Source organism: Balaenoptera borealis, assembly GCF_965194805.1.
Source record: "Balaenoptera borealis genome assembly, chromosome: 1".
In the NCBI taxonomy this organism is placed as follows: Eukaryota; Metazoa; Chordata; class Mammalia; order Artiodactyla; family Balaenopteridae; genus Balaenoptera; species Balaenoptera borealis.
Window position 1 is genome coordinate 176,064,805 of NC_138860.1, and position 22,102 is coordinate 176,086,906.

General features: G+C 44.4%; 1 protein-coding gene across 4 annotated transcripts; it reads left to right on the plus strand.

The window, feature by feature from the left end:
* Positions 1-1,212: 1,212 nt before the first annotated feature.
* On the plus strand, positions 1,213-12,668 carry ZNF436 (zinc finger protein 436). 4 transcript variants are annotated; one of them, XM_082367113.1, is made up of 5 exons: positions 1,213-1,638; positions 1,997-4,192; positions 5,452-5,548; positions 6,354-6,480; positions 8,920-12,668. In XM_082367113.1, the coding sequence occupies exons 3-5, from the start codon at positions 5,516-5,518 to the stop codon at positions 10,170-10,172; spliced, it is 1,413 nt and encodes a 470-aa protein (XP_082223239.1). In that variant the 5' UTR covers positions 1,213-1,638; positions 1,997-4,192; positions 5,452-5,515; the 3' UTR covers positions 10,173-12,668. The 4 variants fall into 4 exon arrangements, with proteins under 4 accessions (XP_082223239.1, XP_082223242.1, XP_082223240.1 ...); XM_082367116.1 differs by lacking the exon at positions 5,452-5,548 and having other exon boundaries at positions 1,214-1,638; XM_082367114.1 differs by lacking the exons at positions 1,213-1,638; positions 1,997-4,192 and adding an exon at positions 4,544-4,824.
* The last annotated feature ends 9,434 nt before the right edge of the window (positions 12,669-22,102 follow it).

The window sequence follows — 22,102 nt, forward strand, 5'->3', positions numbered from 1 at the left end:
AACTGAACTTCTGGGGCTTCCCTGGTGGAGCAGTGGTTAACACTCCGCGTTCCCAATGTAGGGGGCCCGGGTTCGATCCCTGGTCAGGGAACTAGATCCCACATGCATGCCACAACTAACAGTTCCCATGCCACAACTAAGGAGCCGGTGAGCCAGAACTAAGGAGTCCACCTGCTGCATCTAAGACCCAGCACAACCAAATAAATAAATAAAATGTAACCAAATAAATAAGTAAATAAAATAAATATTAAAAAAAAAACCCTGAACTTCTATTCCTATTAAACAATTCCCCATTTCCCCCTTCCCCCGCCCCTGGCAAGCACTATTTTACTTTCTGTCTCTATGAACTGTATTATTATATTCTTTTTACAAACCAAAAAAACCGAGGCTCAGAGAGTAATTTGCTTCTATGAGACAGAATCTGGACTTGAACCTGGGCCCCCGTTCATGCTCTGAGTCACTTTGAAATATGATTTCACCTCACAGATGGGAGGTGAAAAATCATCTGTGATGCGTTTTACCTCTCCTACAACCATGATGGCCACTGTGTGACAAGGCCCTCCTCTGTGCCCGTGCATTTTACATTTTGCAGCCATTCTCACATTTAATCCTCACAGCAGCCCTGCGGTCACTGTGAGGGGCAGTATCCTATCTCCCAGCACAGTGCCAGTACAGGACAGAGACAGTAAACGTGTTCAGTGAATATAGGCCTATTTGATGCCTTTAAATGGGTTAAACAATACTAAATAAGTTTGTTGTACATTTTTAATGCAATTGTTTACATTACTTGAAAATGTTGACTCTCTAAGGAGAAAACCAGCTGAAATGCATGAGGTCATAAAGAGCTTCCCGATCCTCGCCACTCCCCTCTCCTCCTGCAGAGTCAATCTGCTCTTCTCACCCCAGGCCACCCCCCCAATCTGCACTTCATCACCAGCATTGCTGATCCACAGCCAAAGCCAGAGACAAACAGGCAGGCAGGCAAAGGGACATAAGAGGCTGTCCCTGCTCTGCTTCCTCCCCCTGCCTCTCCACCCCCATACTCTTCCTCTAACCATACCCAATCCTGACCATTCTGGAACGCGCTCTGTCCTTTCACGCCTCCATGACTTTGCACATGCTGTTCTCGAAGCCTGGAATGCTTTCCCTCCCCTCGTTCTCCACCTCCGAGACTCCTACAGTCTTTGCAAGCCAGCTCCGAAGTCACCTCCCGTGTGAAGACTCCTCCCCTACCCGCCCCCCAGCTGTGAGCCCGCCCCTCCTCGAAGCCCAGTAGCTGGCTCCTCCAAATGCTCTAGCAGTTGGACTGCAATGACTGTTTGTAAGTCAGGATGTCCCCAGCTCCCTGTGCTGAGATGAGGCTTCATCTCTGCTCTGAGCAGGGATAAAGAGAAGCCCGGATCACTGATTTTTTTTTCAATGTTCTTGGTATATTTGAAAATGAAGAGATAACAAAACAAGATCTCAAATATTGAGGCATATTTTTCAATGTCTAGCAAATTAATGCTTCCAATACAAAAAATTATAATTGTGCTGCTCACAAGATAATTATAGGATTTATTAAAATATAATAATTTATAGTGCTCCCCAGGCACAGTGGTCTGTTAATAAGAAACAAGCTTCAGGATATACAAGGAGGCTCTTTTTTTTTTTTTTTTTTTGGCTGCGTTGTGTCTTGGGTCTTCGTTGCTGCGCACGGGCTTTCTCTAGTTGTGGCGAGCAGGGGTCTACTCTTTGTTGTGGTGCGCAGGCTTCTCATTGAGATGGCTCCTCTTGTTGCAGAGCATGGGCTCTAGGTGCACAGGCTTCAGTAGTTGCAGCATGCGGGCTCAGTAGTTGTGGCTCACGGGCTCTAGAGCGCAGGCTCAGTGGTTGTGGCACACGGGCTTAGTTGCTCCGCGGCATGTGGGATCTTCCTGGACCAGGGCTCGAACCCGTGTCCCCTGCATTGCAGGCGAATTCTTAAACACTGCGCCACCAGGGAGGTCCCAAGGAGGCTCTTTGATCAAATTGGTCAGTGGATCTGACATAATGTAAAACCCCATTTGCAGATAAAGTCAAAAGCCTAAATTGGAGACCCTGATGAAATGGTACTCCTGGCCCCTTTCCCCAGTGGTAGGCTGTGCTGCTGCCTCTACACACAGTAGGTGCGCATTGTTTGCTGAATAATGGTAACAAACACAGCTTTCCAAGTTGGTTATTGAAAACCCACACACAATAAGTATTCCTGGGAAACAATGAAGTCCTGAACAATGGGGCAGGAAGCCACCTCCTCCTCCAGTGACCCCCAACTCTCAAGAGTCCAGCTGAAGGCTGCAACAGGAAACCCCTCACCCACTGCCTTTCCTCCCTCTCTTCCCCACTCAGGGGCCACCCCCACCCAGGGGCACCAAATGCACTCATGCTTTCCATCCGCTCTCAGCCCCTCTTCTCCTCTAGCCTCTGGAGGGTCCCAGGTGAAGAAAGAGAAAAGCACTTACTCACAGAAGGAGGCAAGCAGCCAAGCTGGGCTTGGAGAGTCGTCCTGCCCCCAGGCAGGCCTGAGGAATAAAAGGAATGGCGAGAGGACAAAGAAGGACTTAAAGCTCTGGAACAAGGGGAAAGAAAAGGCCTAACAAAGTTTACAAAGCAATCTGTCAGAGAAGGGATGAAAAGGGAGCCCCACTGAGCTGAGGGGCTCAGGCACTCACCTCACCTTCGGCCCAGTTAGAAACCTGCAATTACTTGGCCAAAGTCTGAACCAATCTCCCTCTTCCTTGTCCCAGAGGTTTCCCTGGGAGTGCAAGGCCTCACCTTGCTGGGTTTTTGGCAGCCCCAAATACCTCTGCTCTACTCGGCTCAATACACCAGTTCTCTTGAACCCAACTAACTGGCTCAACTTCCTCTGGATTTTCAGCAGAAACACTATGGATAATACAGTCATCAGCAGATCCTCAAAGCTATCCAGCTACTCTGACTGCCCAGATGTTCTGAGCCAGTGAAAATATCCACAGGCCTTTCTGAAACTCTCTCCTGCCACCAAAGGCAGGATTAATAATAATACCAACTATCATCTGAGTGCTCACTCTGTGTCGAATGCTTTAAGTCATCTCACTTACTGCTCACCACCACCTTAGGTACGATTACCCAATTTCACAGAAAGGGAAATAGGCCTGGAGAGACTAAATGTCTTTCCAAGGGATACACAGCCTGGATTCCAACCCAGGTCTGTCTGACCTTGGTGCCCACACACTTCCCACTCAGGACACTGCCTCTTGGGGACCCTCTGCGATTCTATTTTTTGTGGTTCCCATATTAATTTTAGATGGGGTAGGATGGTACAATTCTGTGGTATCTAAAAAAATTCCTTGCCTCACAGTTGGGAGTGAGAAGAGGAGCGGGAGTGGGAGAGTCTGCCTCATGGCTGGGTAGGGTCTTAGTTCTTTTTAGACACTTGAGTAATTTAACCATAAATAACTGGGCACTGGGAACAGGACACTCACTAATAAAAGCATAGCCTAGAGTCACGTTTGAAGAAAAAATTTCAAGTCACTTAGTGGGTGGACATAGCTGCAAAACAAAAGAAAAGCCCCTTTCCCAGCCCAGGCAGAGAAGTCTCCTGTACGGTTAGAGACAACAGGCTTCTGGGCACGTAGCCAAGGTTCTGGGGATATTTATAACTTGAAGAGGGTGGGAGTCCCTAATAAGCTGCTATATTCTTTTTCCATCACTTCCCTCTCCAAGGCTACAGCGAGCTCAGAGCTCTTCCCCACGCAGAATGCCTGCTTTCCCTAGTGCTCGGCTTCCATTGTCTAATTTTCTCATCCTGGCTGGGGAAAGGGAAGGCTGCAAGTCCTTCTGTTCGGAAGAACTCCAGTTGAATGTAGCTTAGCTGCTGGTGGTGTTTCTTGGCTAGCTGCTGTGGTCTCAGGAATCTGCCTATGAGCCTGTGGTTTCTCTGAGCTGTCTGAGAGTCTGAGGTCTCGAGAATCTGTGAGTCTTTGGGATCCGCCTACGATCTCTGGGCTTTGCCTGCACGTCTACGGATTCGAGGTCTACCTGCAGATCTGAGATAGACAGGATCTGCCAGTGACCCCCAGAATCTTTCCGAACGTCTGTAGTCTCAGAGAACCCTGCCTGCGGATTTGAAATCTGTTTGAGGCCTCTTGGATCTTGGAGCCGGCGACCTAGCGGATCTTTTGCGGGCCAGGAGGTAGGTCTGTTCGTTCCCAGTTCGGGTTTTCGGCTTCCCACCTTCAGCCGGTCAGGGACTGCTAACAACCTAAGGGTCCACCGGGCGTGGGCCGTTATAGAGGCCCACGATCCCATCGATGCGGGAGGCCGCCAGGAACCCTTTTAGCAGGCAAGCCCTCAGGGATGATAAAGACGGTCCTTCCCAACCCTGGGGTCTGGCTCGCTCCACATTACGCGCCCCTATACTCCACCCTCGCTTCTGATTTCCCTCCGGCTTTTGCGTCCCCTCCGCTAAGCGCAACTCAGCCTGCCCCTCAAGGAGCGCCCTCTTTAGAAGGACGCCCCTACAGGGTTAACAGCGATGGAGCCGGGACACAAGCCTGGCCCAGCCGCGGACCACACTTGCTGGCGGACGGGCGGCGCGTTGCCCCCTAGGAGTTGTAGTCTGCGTAGCAGTGTGAGAATGCCGCAGTCGCTGCTGGGTGATGTAGTGCGTGGGTGGAGCTCAAAGTTCCAGCGCGGCCGCTGAGTCTCCCCTGGGGAGTGGGCGGCTGCTGCTTTCCTCTCAGGCCCAGGATGTCAAATGAGAGCTAATCCCAGCTGAACTCAACACAGGCCAGCGCCTAAATTAGGCTCGACGTCGCAGTTAAGGTCCGACTCAAGATAAGCTTCTAGGGACGTGAGGAGAAGCAAGGCAACCTCCCTGGCTTAATCCGGCTGTGGTCTCCAAGAGAGGAGAGCGGAAGATACTCCGCCCTGGCTAGGAGGACGCGCTTTTTTCTTCACCCTTTTGTTCTTTTCCCTCCGTGGCTTTTGGCCTCTGACTGGCCTTTGTACGCCCGAATGGAACTCCAACTCCCGACAGGCCACGGGGGCGGGCGCAGGCGTGATAAAGGTGCTCGGCCGTGCTACAAGAGGCGGGCCTCGTATTCGCTTCGCTCGCTGATTGGCTGAGGCAGCTGCCGGAAAGGGCCCAGCCTCGACATGGAAGAGCAGAGGCGTTCTGTGGGCTGGGCTGAGAGCCTCCTCCCTGAGACAGCCTCGGCTTGACCCCCGGCCCGGGAGGGACCGAGCCAGGGGGCTGTCTTAGTAATTCCGGGAGCCTCCACCCCTTGGTGGTGGAGACACGGAGGGCGGGTCGCGCTCGAGGGTCAGGGAGGAGAGTGACCCGGCCCGGATTCAGGGCCCTCCCCAGTCGCCTGGCGGCCAGAACTCCAGCCCCGGGGAGTGGGCAGGGCCTGTTTCTGTGCCTCACGCCCTGCTTTTCGCCTCCTTTAGCGCTGTCTGCTAGCTGCTTTTCCTGCTCTCTCTCTCTCCTGGGAGGCGAATCCTTGAGCCCGAGATGGCAGCCACCCTGCTCATGGCTGGGTCCCAGGTAAGCCGGGGGTGGCTTCTCGGACCCTGCCTGTGCTTACCCACGTCGTCCCTGCGTTTCTTTGCTCCGCGAATCTCTGTGGGAAATTCCCTGAGATTAGTAATTCGCTTGCTTCGGTATTCTGCCTCCAGAGACCCAGTATCAGGACAGTATAGACACAAACAAGCATTTATTGAACACCTGCTGTTTGCCTTTAAATACTGGGGAGACAAAAGATGCATGAGGCATGCCCTCCTTGCCTGCTCACAATCAGTAGGAAGACAGATGCATCCGGTTAACCATGAAACTACATGATAAGAGCACTATTTTCTGTAGGAGCAACATGCTGTGGGAACCAAGAAGTGGGAGTATTAATTCTCTCTGAGGTGTGGGAGGGAGGGAGGGAGGAGTGGAGCAGAGCAGCGAGATGGGGCGCATTGAAGAACAGTCGGTGCTGGAACAGGGCCTTAAGGAACAGTAGGATTTCACTACCCTGAGAAAGATATTCCAAGAAAATAGGAACATTGTGGGTAAAGGTATGGAATGATGTAGGTGCTAGTTGTATTTTGAGAAAACTACTACTAGAGGGTAAGGTTCGGAGTAGGGCAGGGATATCTGGCCATGGGACCAAAGCAATCAGCTCATAAATTGCTCTCTCCTTTACCACATCTCTTTGTTGCTTGTTTATTTCTCGCTTGGACTCTGCATATCAGACCTAATACCTTTTGCCTCCTCAACAATTCTAGCCATGTCTCTAATTTCGAGAAGAAAAACTGGTACTAACCTCCTAGATACCAAGTATTGAGGAAGCAATGTGTGATTTCAGGCACCTGTGACATTTGAAGATATGGCCATGTATCTCACCCGGGAAGAATGGAGACCTCTGGACCCTACACAAAGGGACCTTTACAGGGATGTTATGCAGGAGAATTATGGCAATGTTGTCTCATTAGGTAAGGATTCTCTGTCTTTCTCCACCCCACGTTTTTGAGACTGTCAAAAATGCCTTAGCTCTTTCAACACAACCTAGTTAGTTGATTCTTAAAGCACTTAATTGGATTTTGGCTTGAGTTGAGTCCTCAGGCAGATCTTTGAATGCGGGAATATCAAGGTCATATGGTCTAAAATGAAAGATCGTTCCTGCACATCTTAGAAACACTCAGATTTCTTGCGCCCTGAGTCATTTGCCATTCTCCAGCCTGTCTGTACAGATCACTGACCAAACAGGTCTGACATAATGGTGCTTGCCAGGATATAAATGCCCCTGTAAATGGTGCTTTTACTAGAAGATAAAGGGGTTCTGACCCAGGTTCATGGGAAGGCAAAAGCCACCTTTTTGTGTTTGCTTTGGCTTCAGAGCTGTAGCTTTGCCTCAGGTCCTTTATTTATCCAGAGCAGGTACTTGTCTAGAGACGTTTCAGAGTTGATCATAGATTTTGAGTGTGTCAGATGATGTTGTTGCAGAAGAATCCTGAACTAAATGAGATCACAGATTCTATTAGAGAGGGAAGCTAATTTTTTTGGTGGTCTGCAAACCTGTCTTTTCTCTTAGATATCCTTTGGTCTGGGTGTAACTAGAATAAACAGGGTATTCTTGAGCTGAAAGTCTTTTGACTCACTTTGTCTCCTGTTAGGACTTGACAGAAGTTAGCAATCATGTATGGTTGACTAGGTCATCTGCCATTCATTAGGATTATTCCTTTTTATGAAATCTTTATTCCTATAGCTTTTAACAAACAAAAGGCAAACTGTGAAGGGTTTCCTTTTTAAATTGGGCTCTCTCTGATGTCCCAACTTTCTTGGATCCTTCCTTTCAAAATGCAACCAGAAGTGAAGTTATCTACCTAGATCTATTGTAGTCAGTAACCCAAATATTCCACTCAATCTAACAAAAGCAAGAAATGAGAATCTTAAAGAAATGTGAATTTATATGTCAGTGGTCCAGCCCAAGGAGCACATTTTGGAAGGATGGAAGCATGGAAACACACACACACACACAAATGTTTCTTGCCCATATAAGTTTGGGAGTGGGTTAGATAACGTTTACAAGACTTCTTTACCTCAAGACTCTTCAGAACCTTTAATGTGATATCAGGCATTTTGAATTTCTAAGAAGATGATGTTGTACGCACCACTTACCAAACTGATTTATCCCTGGACCCTTTTCTCCCAGCATACCTAGTAATCTCTTTCTGAAGAGTGTACCAAGAAACACAACTTGGAAAAAGCAGTGTCTGGTAGAAGGTTTCTTGTAGACAGTGACTTTGTATATTTTGATTTTCATTTAAAGTCTTTACCTAGTCAATGCCAAGAATATTCTGAGCCAGGCATCTTTTTTGCCTTCTCCAACCTTCCCACCTCTATTTTCATTAAAAGGCCACTGAGGGAATTCCTTGGCGGTCCCGTGGTTAGGACTCCTTAATTTCACTGCGCTGGGCCTGGGTTTGATCCCTGGTGGAGCTCCCCGCAAGCCACATAGCGCGGCCAAAAAAAAAAAAAAAGCCACTGAAAAGTAGCAAGTAACATTTGGCAGTCATTTTTCCTGTCAACTGAGACTTGATACAGATTGATAAAAATTTGTTTTTCTCCATGCTAACCCAGTAGGTTCTTAGTAAATATTATATAACGGTAATGAAGAAGGCTTGACAAGTTAAGAACATACACATACACGCACATTCATTCACATATAAAATATCTAGGCTCTTGGCTTTTAGAAATTCTAATTTAGAGTTTTATGTTTTCTGTTTATGGTTTTCTTCTTTTGAAACACCAGGAACACATACAATATTCATAAGGAACCATTAACTGTAGTGATACAGAGCATGAACTTTTATCAGACAGAACTGGATTTGAATCTTAGCTTCACCATTTACTACTGTATGACCTTTTGCGAGTCACTTCTGTGGGCCTTGAATCTCTCATTCATAAAGTAGAAATCATCATAATGCCTGGCTCTCAGGGTGGCTGAGGTAATTCACATAAAGAACTTAGCACGGGCTTCCCTGGTGGTGCAGTGGTTGAGAATCTGCCTGCTAATGCAGGGGACACGGGTTCGAGCCCTGGTCTGGGAAGATCCCACATGCCGCGGAACAGCTAGGCCTGTGAGCCACAACTACTGAGCCCGCGCGTCTGGAGCCTGTGCTCCACAACAAGAGAGGCCACGATAGTGAGAGGCCCGCGCACCGCGATGAAGAGTGGCCCCCGCTCGCCGCAACTAGAGGAAGCCCTCGCACAGAAAGAAAGACCCAACACAGCCAAAAATAAATATAAAAATATATATATATAAAAGTCCTTTTAAAAAAAAAAAAAAAAAGAACTTAGCACAGTGCCCAGCACACAGTAGATAATTTTTGTGTGTGTTTACCAGTATTATTCTTCACCTTTTATTACAGATTTTGAAATCAGGAGTGAAAACGAGGTGAATCCAAAGCAAGAGATTAGTGAAGATGTGGAATTTGGGACTGCATCTGAAAGACCTGTTGGGAATACTGAGGACAGTCCTGAAAGCGAAGAGGCCTTTGAAAACAGGGATAGATCAGAAAGACAATGGGGAGATCTAACAGCAGAAGAGTGGGTAAGCTATCCTCTCCAACAAGTCACCGATCTGCTTGTCCACAAAGAAGTCCATACAAGCATCCGATATCATATATGTTCTCATTGTGGAAAGGCCTTTAGTCAGATCTCAGACCTTAATCGACATCAGAAAACCCACACCGGTGACAGACCCTATAAGTGTTATGAATGTGGAAAGGGCTTCAGTCGGAGTTCCCACCTTATTCAGCATCAAAGAACACACACTGGAGAGAGGCCCTATGACTGTAATGAGTGTGGGAAAAGTTTTGGAAGAAGCTCTCACCTCATTCAGCATCAGACAATCCACACTGGAGAAAAGCCCCACAAATGTAACGAGTGTGGAAAAAGTTTCTGCCGGCTCTCTCACCTAATCCAGCACCAAAGGACCCACAGTGGGGAAAAACCCTATGAGTGTGAGGAGTGTGGGAAAAGCTTCAGCCGGAGCTCTCACCTAGCTCAGCACCAGAGGACCCACACAGGTGAGAAGCCTTACGAATGTAATGAATGTGGGCGAGGCTTCAGTGAGAGATCTGATCTGATCAAACACTATCGTGTCCACACGGGGGAAAGGCCCTACAAGTGTGATGAGTGTGGGAAGAATTTCAGTCAGAACTCCGACCTTGTGCGCCATCGCAGAGCCCACACAGGGGAAAAGCCGTACCACTGTAATGAATGTGGGGAGAATTTCAGCCGCATCTCACACTTGGTTCAGCACCAGAGAACCCATACTGGGGAAAAGCCATATGAATGTAACGCCTGTGGGAAAAGCTTCAGCCGGAGCTCTCATCTTATCACACACCAGAAAATTCACACTGGAGAGAAGCCCTATGAGTGCAACGAATGTTGGCGAAGCTTTGGTGAAAGGTCAGACCTAATTAAACACCAGAGAACCCACACAGGAGAGAAACCCTATGAGTGTGTGCAGTGTGGAAAAGGTTTCACCCAGAGCTCCAACCTCATCACACATCAAAGAGTTCATACGGGAGAGAAGCCTTATGAATGTACCGAATGTGAGAAGAGTTTCAGCCGGAGCTCAGCTCTCATTAAACATAAGAGAGTTCACACTGACTAAGTCCTGAAATTACGACTGAGAAATGAGTCATTTGAAGGTACAATTTTATTTGATATCAAAGAGCTCTCTCAAGACTGAGCTGCTTTTACTGTACTGAATTTCCTTGTTGTGGGCCACAGTTTAAAACATCGAAGAAGACAAGCCACTTGAAATTCTGATCCATGGCTTTGGGAATGGTATTCCTTCCTCCAAAATAGTGATTTTTATTCACCCAGTATTAATGAATTATTTCATCAAAATCAGCCCCACAAGTAACTGGAAATCTGAAGACCAGGTGCTAAATGCTGGTAAATGCTCAGGCCTGGAAATGGAGTAAATCTTTAAAAGTAATTTCTCCTGTCCTTGGCCCAAAGAACTATGCTAGGGGAAATATTGACCTGTGATAGGGTTGTCACAGCTGCTTTGGTAAAAGACAACCAGAGACTTTGCCTGAATTGCCACACCTATTCACTCACCATAGTAGCTGGGCACACACATCTTCCCTTCAAAGGGCTTTCTCCTTGAGTTGCTCATGCATTTGTATCTTTCTGTCTTCCTAAGAGCAGGATTCTGCATGATGAAGGCAATGATCATAACTTTTTGCCTCATTGTTTATAATTAACTTTTTTAAAGCTTTCATGATTGTGAAAGCTAACTGAAGATACAGATTGAAAGGAAAAATGAGACACAGGTTTGGGGACCAAGGACTCATCAACAGTGGTGACTTTAGCAAGAGATGCCCACTGTTATTGCCATTAATCAGAATTTATTAATTTTCTTTGGGGATCACTGTAGGGAATATTGTAGGGAAAATATCTTCAAGGAAAGATAGGACCATAAGTGATGGTGGAGTGTAAGGAACAAGTGGAATTGACCACTTCAGGGAAGGAAACGGAGTCCCTTCCCAAGGAACACAGGTCATTTCTCTGTTCTTTCCCCTCTACCCTTTAAGATCAATTCTCCCTATACTGCTAACTCTAGGATTTGATAAGGGCCACATCCCAGTGTTTATCTTAGCTTGCATAAGGGCATGTGTATGTACATGTAAAATGTGTATTCCTGTTGTTTTTCCAATAGCAGAAACTGAATTCACACTGAATTAGCATGTTCTTGGGTGATATTGATCATGTGACAGAACTACAGACATAACTCCAATGTGAGAAATGTCCTTTCATTCTTTATGAAAAAAAATTGAAACACTAGTGCTCTAATGTGTACTCTCCTGTAAGATCTGTCTTTGTACAGAACCAAGCACTTGTTTATATGTATCAGTCAGTTGGAGATTATTACCAGACAAATAGGTTGATTGTCCTGTTCTCAGACTGAATTATCTTCTCTTTGGCCTAGTCACAGGGAATTAATAAAACTAGATAGGAATGTATTTCCATTCTCCCAGCCTACAGATTTAAGTGGTTAATATAAGAGTTGACCCAATTTAAGCCCAGTAGTGTCAGTTCTCCTTATCTCAGCCCAAATAGGAATTAAGAAATATCCCAAATGTTGATGCTTATCCAAGCATTTGGGGGTGGGAGTGGGAGGGAACTGATGCCCAGGAGATGGGACTAGAGTGAGGAATATATATTTTTTGAGCCTGCCCCATGTTTTTTCTACTGTATTGTGAGTGTTGTAACATTTGAAAAACTTTTACCATAGCTCTTTGGGACTTGGCGTTAAAGGAGCCAGTGGTCTCCCTTGGGTAGTGTACTATAGTGATTTATTATGACCCACAACCATGTGGGTCTGCATCCCTTGCAAATGACACAACCTCAGAAGTAACAATGAAAAAACACTCCACCAAGTAGGTGTCTTTATGTTGTCACTCTTATTTAAATACAAACTCGGGCAGGGAGCATGTTTTTTGTTCTATACAATATCTAGCTGACTTTGGGTATTCATATTTTAATTGTTGAATGACTTACATGTTCTTGATGACTAAACTCAAATGTCTTTTTCCCATATCAGTGTTGCTGGTGGTTTTAATGAATATCAAAGTTCTCCTGTTGTTTCTGTGAGCCACTAGGGGCATCAGCTTCGGAGTGGCTGTAGAAGAAGACAGCATCTCCATGACCTAACTATTTCACCCCCTTTTCCTTCCCTACTCCCCTGCCCCACCCCCAAGCTGTTCCTTCTGCTGCTTTTGGCTTCTGAGTGCCCCAGCCATCTCTCCAGACATGTACACTTCAGTTGGGAAGTTAAAAGGGCAAGGGCCGGACCAGCTCTGTCTCCTCTCCCTGCCAATTGTTGCCCATTTGCTGTGTTGAACTCTGTGTAAAGTTATGCCTCAGTCTCTCTTTGCTAAAGCTTTCTGCATGCCTTCTGCTCCCAAGTCTCTGGCTGCTTCTGCACACACCCTGAACACATTGTGCCTGTTTTCTATGGTTGTGGAGAGTGAGTGAACACGTAAGTATGTACAGCAGTTTTCCTTATGGTATTGGTCACAGTTTTCTTGTGTCTATCTATATCTGTATTATTCTAACAATATCCTGTAATTAAAAGTATAATTTTTAAAATCAAAAAGCTGAGAATTATTTTAGTAATCCAGCACCAATTCATAAAACGGCTTTTCATCAGGTTTATTAAAATTGGGCACAATTGTTTTTATATTGATGCATTTGTACAGATGTTCTTGTGGGAATTTGGGAATACTGTGTCTTCACATATTGGTGAGCCCTCTGGATATTGCCATATTTTGGCAAGTGCAAAAACCTGGACAGTTCCCTATGAAGATTAGGCTGGTGGCAAAGCAACATGGAAATATTTGATATGGGTAACTCATTAGCTTTGGCGAAGGGAAACAGAAGCAAAAAAAAAAAAAAATCCTAACGGAAAAATGAGAGGAAGCCATATTGCTTTAAGGAGATATTTTTGAGTATCTGTTAAGGAAACTAAAACAATTTCTATTAAATTAGTATTAGGATCCTAGAACAGAGATACGTCTTAGAAGCAAAGGCTCTATATTCATGACATGATTGTGCAGTCTGCCTAAGGCAGTGATTATGTTCTACTAGGGTGTGGCCATTATTTTCAAATTACTTACACGTAATTTTATCTTACGAAACATTTTTTTAAATGGAAGGCCAGTCTAGGCAGAGGTAGGAAGTGGAAGTGCTTTAAATCGGGGAAAAATACAAATAGGAAAGAAAAGTTTTAATTAGCCCTATGGCCAAGACTGGAAAAAGAAAGATTTTATCAAACCTTTTTTTTTTTTTTTGGCTGCACCTCATGGCTTGCGGGATCTTAGTTCCCGGACCAGGGATCGAACCCGTGCCCTTGGCAGTGAAAGCATGGAGTCCTAACCACTGGACCTCCAGGGAGTTCCTGTAAACATTTTTTAAAACTCCTTTTCTCCTTTCTACATGTTCAGCATTTTTTATTACTGGGTAGGAAAGTTTAAGGAAAATGCTGGAGAAATTCACCTGGAACCTTTCCTTCAGGGCATTTAACATGTTAATGTTTCGCCATTATTATAGTAGAGGCAGATTTCCTTCTTTGAATTTTCTCTAGGAGGCTAGCCCTTTGTTATGGCTGTGCTTCCAGCCCATTAGGACCCCACTGAGTCTACTGAAATGATAATTTGTTAAATGGTTCCCTAGTGTTTCAAAGGTTAGTGTTCCTGCTGAAAAAGGAGTTCCTATGCCGTGGGAGAAATGCACCTCTTTGAAGCATTGGTTAGATACCTAACTCTGTAATGGAGTAGCCGACTGGGACCTGCTTATCTATAGGAGACTTCAAGATGAAAAGTTGTTAGTGTGGGACTTCCCTGGTGGTCCGGTGGTTAAGACTTTGCCTTCCAATGCAGGGGGTGTGGGCCCGAGCCCTGGTCGGGGAACTAAGATCCCACATGCCTCACGGCCAAAACACCAAAACATAAAACAGGAGCAATATTGTAACAAATTCAATAAAGATTTTAAAAAATGGTCCACATCAGAAAAAAAAATCTTAAAAAAAAAATTGTAAAGCAGTTATACTCCAATAAAGATGTAAAAAAAAAAAAAATAGATGGAAGATAAGGAATCAGAAGCAGCCAGCTGAAATTACTTCAGACTTTTTGTGAAGATGAGAGAGAAGTCTGTATGCAAAGAAGTAAGGAATAAGTCCTGGAAATAAAGCAATGGAAAAGGTTTTCGTTTAAGGACAGAGAACACTGTGATACGTGAATAGGCAAAGGGGAGAAAATTAGTGGAGAGAAAAGGACTGGAGAAAATAAAAAGTTGTTAGTGAAAAACAATTGAGTAAAATGAATAGAAGAAAATGACCCTGTAATGACCTAAAACAGTTTCATGGTGAATCCCATTGTATTATCTGTTTTCCTAAATGCTTCATATTCCAAGTTTGTATCATTTTCAGCTTCTTCAAAGGTGCTTTTTTTCCCTCTGGCAGAGACTGAGGCTGATAACATCAAAATCTCACTTTGAATTTCACACCAGCCCCTGCGGCTGCCCTGTAGATGTCTCCACTTGGAAATTACCCAGGCAGACCCCAAACTGAATTTACCACTTTGTTCTATCACCATCCCCCCTCACCTGCTTCTCACGTATTTCCTAACTCAGTCATGGCCTAGTCATCCAAGCTAGAAACTTGCATATCATACTTGAAAGCTTCTCCTTTAGCCACCTTCCCAAAATCAATAATGAAAATTAGTTGAATAATTAGTCTTATGACATACCACCTCCTAAATAGTTCTCAAATCTGTCTACCTGCTCTCTGTACTGCCACCACTTATCATGTGACCTTGGGCAAGTTACTTAGCTTCTCTGTTCCTTGGATTGCCCATCTGTAAAATGGGGGTAATTATATCCATCTCACAGAGTTGCAAAGATTAAATTAAATAATGGGGCTCAAAATATTAGCTGCAGTTATTCAGACCATCAGCAAGCCACATCCTGCTTACTGAAACAACCTCTTAATGAGTCTCATCTATTTTCAACCCCCTTCCATCTATTCTCCCTTGCTGCAGCTAGAATGATCTTTCTGAAGGGCAAATCCCTTCAGGCCATTCTTCTGTGCAAAACTTTCTCATGCTTTCCATTGCCAGCAGCATACAGTGTGATGTAGGTCATCAAGATCTGGCCTCTGCTGCCCTCGTCAGCTTCAGTTCTCTGCACTTTCCCTGTACTTGAAACGCTCTTCAAGCTGCACCTCTTTCTCTCCACTCTTCTGGTCAACTCCTCCTCATCCTTCAGGTCTCATACCTAACTTGTTCTAGGGAACCTTTCCCGATCCCGTGTTCAGTGTTGCCTGGGATTATCCCACTGGAAGCACTTTATTCATTTTGTAATTGCCTGTTCACTTTTTCATCTCCTCCATTAGACTTTGATATCCTTGAAGAAATCACTGTGTCTTGCTCATCATTGTATCTTCAGCCCCTAGCAAAATATTTGACTTAGAGTAGGCAGGCAACAAATATTTCTTGGATAAATGAGAGGAGAATATGTATAAACTTCATTCCCTTCATCAGGACTGGTGACTTCATTTCTGATTTGTCACTGCACAAGCTATTCGTAAAAGAAATTCTGTAGAAACGGTAGATATTCTCTCATTGCATATCTGGTGAGGCCTAATGCAAGAGGAAAAAGGCACCTAAAGGCAATGTGGCCCAACTAAGACACCCCCTCCCAAGGTAAAGCTGGGATAAAGTCACCGGCCCCTCATGCTCCAGTACTTGAATCATTGTCATCTTTGGAGGGTTATCTAGGATTAGACATCATGGCAACTTTGGTGACATGTTTACAAGGCAAGCTCTCAATACAGGAAGCTTGGGCAGGATTCTAAGCTCCCAGCTGCAGTTTTGGCTGTTGGTCAACCTCTGAATTCTCCAAGCTGAGCACATAAGCCAATAGTTGTTAATATTTTCAGGAGGATTCAGATTCCTTTGAGAATCTAATGAAAGTTTTGGATCTTTTGTTTGAGAGTTCTTTATTTTGCTTACAAGTCCTTTTATCAGATATGATTTGCAAGTATTTTTCCTAGTCTTTGGCTTTCCATTCCCTTAACAGTGCCTTTCAAAGAACCAAAGTTTTGGGACTTCCCTGGTGGCACAGTGGTTAAGAATACGCCTGCCAATGCAGGGGACATGGGTTCGAGCCCTGGTCCAGGAAGATCCCACATGCTGTGGAGCAACTAAGCCCGTGCACCACAACTACGGAGCCTGCGCTCTAGAGCCCGTGAGCCACAACTACTGAGCCCACGTGCCACAACTACTGAAGCCCGTGCACCTAGAGCCCATGCTCTGCAACAAGAGAAGCCACCGTGATGAGAAGCCTGCGCACCACAACGAAGAGTAGCCCCCACTCCCCACAACTAGAGGAAGCCCATGTGCAGCAACAAAGACCCAACACAGCCAAAGATAAATAAATAAATACATTTATATTAAAAAAAAAACCCCAAAGAACCAAAGTTTTAAATTTTGATGAAGTTCTGTTTTCTAATAGGATTTTTACCCAAGATTTCCTTTTCTAAATCTCCATATTGATAGTTCTTGAGTTACAAGACTTCAATCTTTGGTTTTTAGGCAAGGGAGGGAAGAAGAATGCTTTCTAGACTTCACCCTCATTTGGTTATGTCCACTCTATTGGAGTTCGGATTTTAGCCCAGGTAGTACTGCCATTATACCAGAGCAACAGGGCCATCTCCCTGAGCCCTGCACTTTAAAGTTGCACCTTTACCCACTAGGCCAAGGGGATGTGCCCATCTAGAGCTCATACTCCTCCCTCCCCTTCTAGATCACAAACCTCAACTATCTAGGACCTTGGAATCCTTTGCCCAGACAGTCCACTTCAAGCCTCTTCCCCAAGTTTGTTCTCTTGAGGGCAAACCAATCTCCATGTGTGTACCCATAGCCCTTGGTTTGGGAGGATGGACAGAGATTGGACCTGCAGCCACACGTGGACCTGAGGGCCCTCCTGGAATAGGACGAAGCCAGAACAGGAAAAGAAGGGGGCAAGCTTTCATCTGTATTTTTTTTTGGCCATGCTGCATGTGGGATGTTAGTTTCCAGACCAGGGATCAAACCTGCACCCCTGCATTGGAAGCGTGGAGTCTTAAACACTGTACCACCAGGGAAGTCCCTTATTTGTACTCTTGCTCAACTCCTAGTCCTAGCCTCCAGGCATACTATCAACTGTTTTTACCAGTGACTTATAAGGAGTCAGAACCTATGATATCCAGATTCCTGAGGTGAGTAATTTGTTGGATGGATGAGTATGCTATGGATGGAACCAAAACACACAAAGAGGAGGAATCTGGGGTGGGTATAAAGGATAGAAGTTAGTTAAGTCATTTAACAAAAATTTGTTGAGCACCAACAATGTACCTGGCATAGAAATGAATGAGGCAAAGACTCTGCCCTTGTTGAACTTGTATTCTGTGGGGGAGGTGGACAACCAACAAAGGTATACATAACATCAGGTGGTAACGAGTACAATAAAGAAAAATAGAGTAAGGGAAGGGGAGTGAAGGGGGACTGCTATTTTAGAGAGGATGGTCAAGACTCTCTAAAGGGGTGACATTAGAGCAGAGTTCTGAAGGAGCTGTCAGGATATCTGGAGGAAAGTGTTCTAAGTACTTAATTTACCAAAGAGCAAATGTAAGGTGCTAGGCAGCGGTTGGCATACTGGAGGAACCAGACTGGGGTAGGTGGAGGTCAGGGAGGAAGGGGGCAAATGGTGGGAGATAAAAACCATCTTTAGAGACTTGTTGAGGAGTTTGAAGCACCTGTTACATCCAAACACATGTTCATATGCCCAGCAGGTAGTTGAAAATATGAGTCCAGAGCTCAGGACCCCAAATGGGCTTGTGGATAAAGAAATGGGAATAGTGAGTATGGAAATGAGCAGTGAAAACCATGCAAGTGAATGGGGTGGCCCTGATTGAGTGTGAGAACAACATCAAGGATGGAATCCTGGGAGCACCAATAGGTAATGATGGGCAGAGGAGAGGAGTATTACAGAACCCAGAGAAAAATCAGGAGAGGAGGGTCAGAGGGCAAAGGACGTGTGACATATTTCAAGATGTCTAAATGTAGCAGATGTCTAGTGAGATACTGTATTTGAAACTCTTTGTAAATGGAAAAACTCCATGCAAGCATAGGTATTATATTATTGTTAATATTAATGATAATCAGAGAGCACTTTCCCGCTTCCTCTAATGGTTATTTTAACTTAAAAGTAATGAAAATTTAGTTATACACACGTAGTCTATAATCAATTCTTACTATTTTATTGCACTTTCAAAACAAAACAAACATAAGTAAGTTATACTGAGGGAGCAGGACTCACAATCCCTATTAAATCTGATTTGTGTAACAGTATAACATGTATATTGGTATATGGGTAATAATCGTAGAATTCTACTGGATTTTGGTTAAAAGCTTACAGTAACACTTCCTAAGGTTTGTCACACATAATTCTTCTGTCTGCCTATAGGGAAGCCTTAAAATAATTAAAACTCAATGGACCAAATATTATGTTCAACAGTCTCCTAGAATTTGATTTCTGGAATTTAGGTGGCAGCTGCTGCCACCGCCTGTGCCAGTCTCTTTAACGGCTGCAGAGTTCAGTGTTAGTGGGTAGATGCACCAAGGTGCTGATGGTGAGTCTCCAGGGAATCCTGCTGTTGCTAAGCGGGAAAATGTGATGTTAAATTCTTCCAAAGACCAAGTGTTCATCACTGTTAAATTGGACTTAACAAACCTAATTGAACTTGAAAGTTGATTCTTTTTTTTTGTTGTTGTTGTTGCCACACCACGTGTTATGCGGGATCTTAGTTCCCCAACCAGGGATCAAACCCCTGCCCTCTGCAGTGGAAGCGTGGAGTCCTAATCACTGGACCATCAGGGAATTCCTGATTCTTGTTTTCTTTCTTTCTATTTTTTTAAAATTAAATTTATTTATTTATTTTTGGCTGCGTTGGGTCTCCGTTGCTGCGCGTGGGCTTTCTCTAGTTGCCGTGAGCGGGGGCTACTCTTCGTTCTGGTGGGCGGGCTTCTCATTTCGGTGGCTTCTCATTGTGGAGCACGGGCTCTAGGCTTGCAGGCTTCAGTAGTTGTGGCACATGGGCTCTAGAGCACAGGCTCAGTAGTTGTGGCTCACGGGCTTAGTTGCTCCGCAGCATGTGGGATCTTCCCATACCAGGGCTCGAACCCCTGTCCCCTGCGTTGGCAGGTGGATTCTTAACCACTGCGCCACCAGGGAAGTCCAATTCTTGTTTTCCTGAGTTTGATTGAGGAAATGGAAGGTTGGAAAGGAGAGCTCATTTTGCTAACTTTCTTTTCACTTTCCCCCCCGCCACTTTTTCTATATTCCCTCAACAGAACCCAAGGAGAGCAGAGAACTCATTTTTTAAAAAAGGACAAAAATAATTTCAAATTCGGAGACTACCAACTTCAGGTTTGGAAATATGAAGGCTTAAAAAGACAAAAGTTTAACTTTATTGGGTTTCATTCATCTCTTCTGGCTGTGTACCATAATGATTATGAGACTGGAATTTGGAGTTACATCAGAGTCTGAGTCTCAACTCTGACCTGGGAATTAGTTTCTTCATCTGCAAAAGGGAGATGATACCTTTTGGTACTTGCCTCATATATTGTGAGCATTAAATGATATAGCATGGCAAATGCTTTAAAACGTTAACTAGTATTATGAAGTCTATGTAGGTATAATCTCCATGGGATGTTTTCTTTTCTAACAAAGCTACCCAAACGGTTGTTGCTCAATGTTGAGACCTTGTGAGGCCACAGTTTTGTTCTTAGATACTGTCATTTCTCAGAACATGTCCAAACTGCATTGCAAAGCCAATTTGCAAAGCACATAAGGAAAATGTTCTCATTATCTTATATCACAGTTTGCTTTGGGCTCTAAACAGTATTTTCTAACTTATTCATCAGATTGACAATGATGGCTTTTTGACTGGTAAAAATGTCTACCTCTACAAATGAAGAATCTGCCAATACTAAGACTTTAATTGAAAAGGGGAAAAAAAAAAAAAAGAAAAGGAGCTTGATGAAGTAGCTCAAAACTCGGTTTGAGTCTTTGTTCGCCTGTGTGGCTTTGAGCAAATGTTTTAACCTCCCTGAGCCTTGTTTCTTCAATAAAATGGGATAATATTACTAGCCTTTAAGATTTCATGAGAGGATCAGCAACAGCATTTGTAAAACACTGGAACATAGTAAGAGCTCCATAAATGGTAGTGATTATTGTTTAAAACGTTGTGTCACTAAGATGAAGAAACACTCTTTCTATTTTAAAACAGCTTGATGAATTTGAGAATTAGAAGAGAACTCATTGGGCCAGCTAGGATAATCTTCAAAAGAAAAAATGCAAAAATGATGATAAAGCAGGCACGCAAAAATGATGATAAAGCGGGCCTTGGGGTAAGTTGACTACAAGCTATTGCAAGCCACCCATATGGCAATTTATTTTTTAAAAGAAGCATAATCCTAGGAGGTAAAAATGAGAGACAGTGTTCAGCTCTGGCCAGTCTTGATTGGAGCACTACCATTTTGGAAAATGGTAAATAAAGACATTTATTATTTATTTATTTATTTTATTTTTGGCTGCGTTGGGTCTTAGTTGCAGCACGCGGGATCTTCGCTGAGGCATGCAGGATCTTTCCTTGCAGTGCGGGCTTCTCTCTAGTTGTGGCGTGCAGGTTTTCTCTTCTCTAGTTGTGGCGCGTGGGTTCCAGAGCACGTGGACTCTGTAGTTTACCGCACGCAGGCTCTAGTTGAGGCGTGTGAGCTCAGTAGTTGTGGCACGCGGGCTTAATTGGCCCGCAGCGTGTGGAATCTTTGTTCCCTGACCAGGGATCGAACCTGCGTCCCCTGCATTGTAAGGCAGATCCTTTACCACTGGACCACCAGGGAAGTCCCTCTATATTATTTCTTTTTTCCTTTCCCTAGCGTGTGACTTTGAACTGTGTCTGGGATGGCTTAACCTTGTTAGTAGCAAGTGAAGGCATTTTGAAGAGGCTGAATTGATGTAATCTTGTTTGGAGTCTGAGGAATAGACTGTTTCTTTTAGAATCATGAAAGGGACAAGCAAGATGAAGATTAATCTAAGGATCCAATAAAAAGGTTTGGTAATTTTAAACATTCTTTGTTAGTTCAGGTTGTAAGTGGTAAAAGTCAAAGCTTCAGTTTGAATATTCTGGTGCCCTGTAATTGTTTTAAGAAGCAAAAGCATATTGTTCATTGACATACCAGTCAGACCACAGATTTGGTCTGTCACAGGGCAGGGCTGTGGACTCTCGCTGTGCTGTGTTACCTCATCTTAAAAGGTTAGAGATAGCTACCCACCACCAGTCCCTCCCATCAGGAAACCTGCACAAGCCTCTTAGATAGCCTCATCCACCAGAGGGCAGACAGCAGAAGGAAGAAGAACTACAATCCTGCAGCCTGTGGAACAAAAACCACATTCACAGAAAGATAGACAAGATGAAAAGGCAGAGGGCTATATACCAGATGAAGGAACAAGATAAAACCCCAGAAAAACAACTAAATGAAGTGGAGATAGGCAACCTTCCAGAAAAAGAATTCAGAATAATGATAGTGAAAATAATTCAGGACCTCGGAAAAACAATGGAGGCAAAGACCGAGAAGATGCAAGAAATGTTTAACAGAGACCTAGAAGAATTAAAGAACAAACAAACAGAGATGAACAATACAATAACTGAAATGAAAACTACACTAGAAGGAATCAATAGCAGAATAACTGAGGCAGAAGAACGGATAAGTGACCTGGAAGACAGAATGGTGGAATTCACTGCTGCAGAACAGAATAAAGAAAAAAAAAAAAGAAAAGAAATGGAGACAGCCTAAGAGACCTCTGGGACAACATTAAATGCAACAACATTCACATTATACAGGTCCCAGAAGGAGAAGAGAGAGAGAAAGGACCCGAGAAAATATCTGAAGAGATTATAGTCGAAAACTTCCCTAACATGGGGAAGGAAAT

Excerpts from the sequence above, each read along its gene's own strand:
- ZNF436 (XM_082367113.1), top strand. The coding sequence starts at position 5,516 with ATGGCAGCCACCCTGCTCATGGCTGGGTCCCAG. Across the intron at positions 5,549-6,353 it reads TGCTCATGGCTGGGTCCCAG|GCACCTGTGACATTTGAAGA; the intron begins GTAAGCCGGGGG and ends GTGTGATTTCAG. Across the intron at positions 6,481-8,919 it reads TGGCAATGTTGTCTCATTAG|ATTTTGAAATCAGGAGTGAA; the intron begins GTAAGGATTCTC and ends CTTTTATTACAG.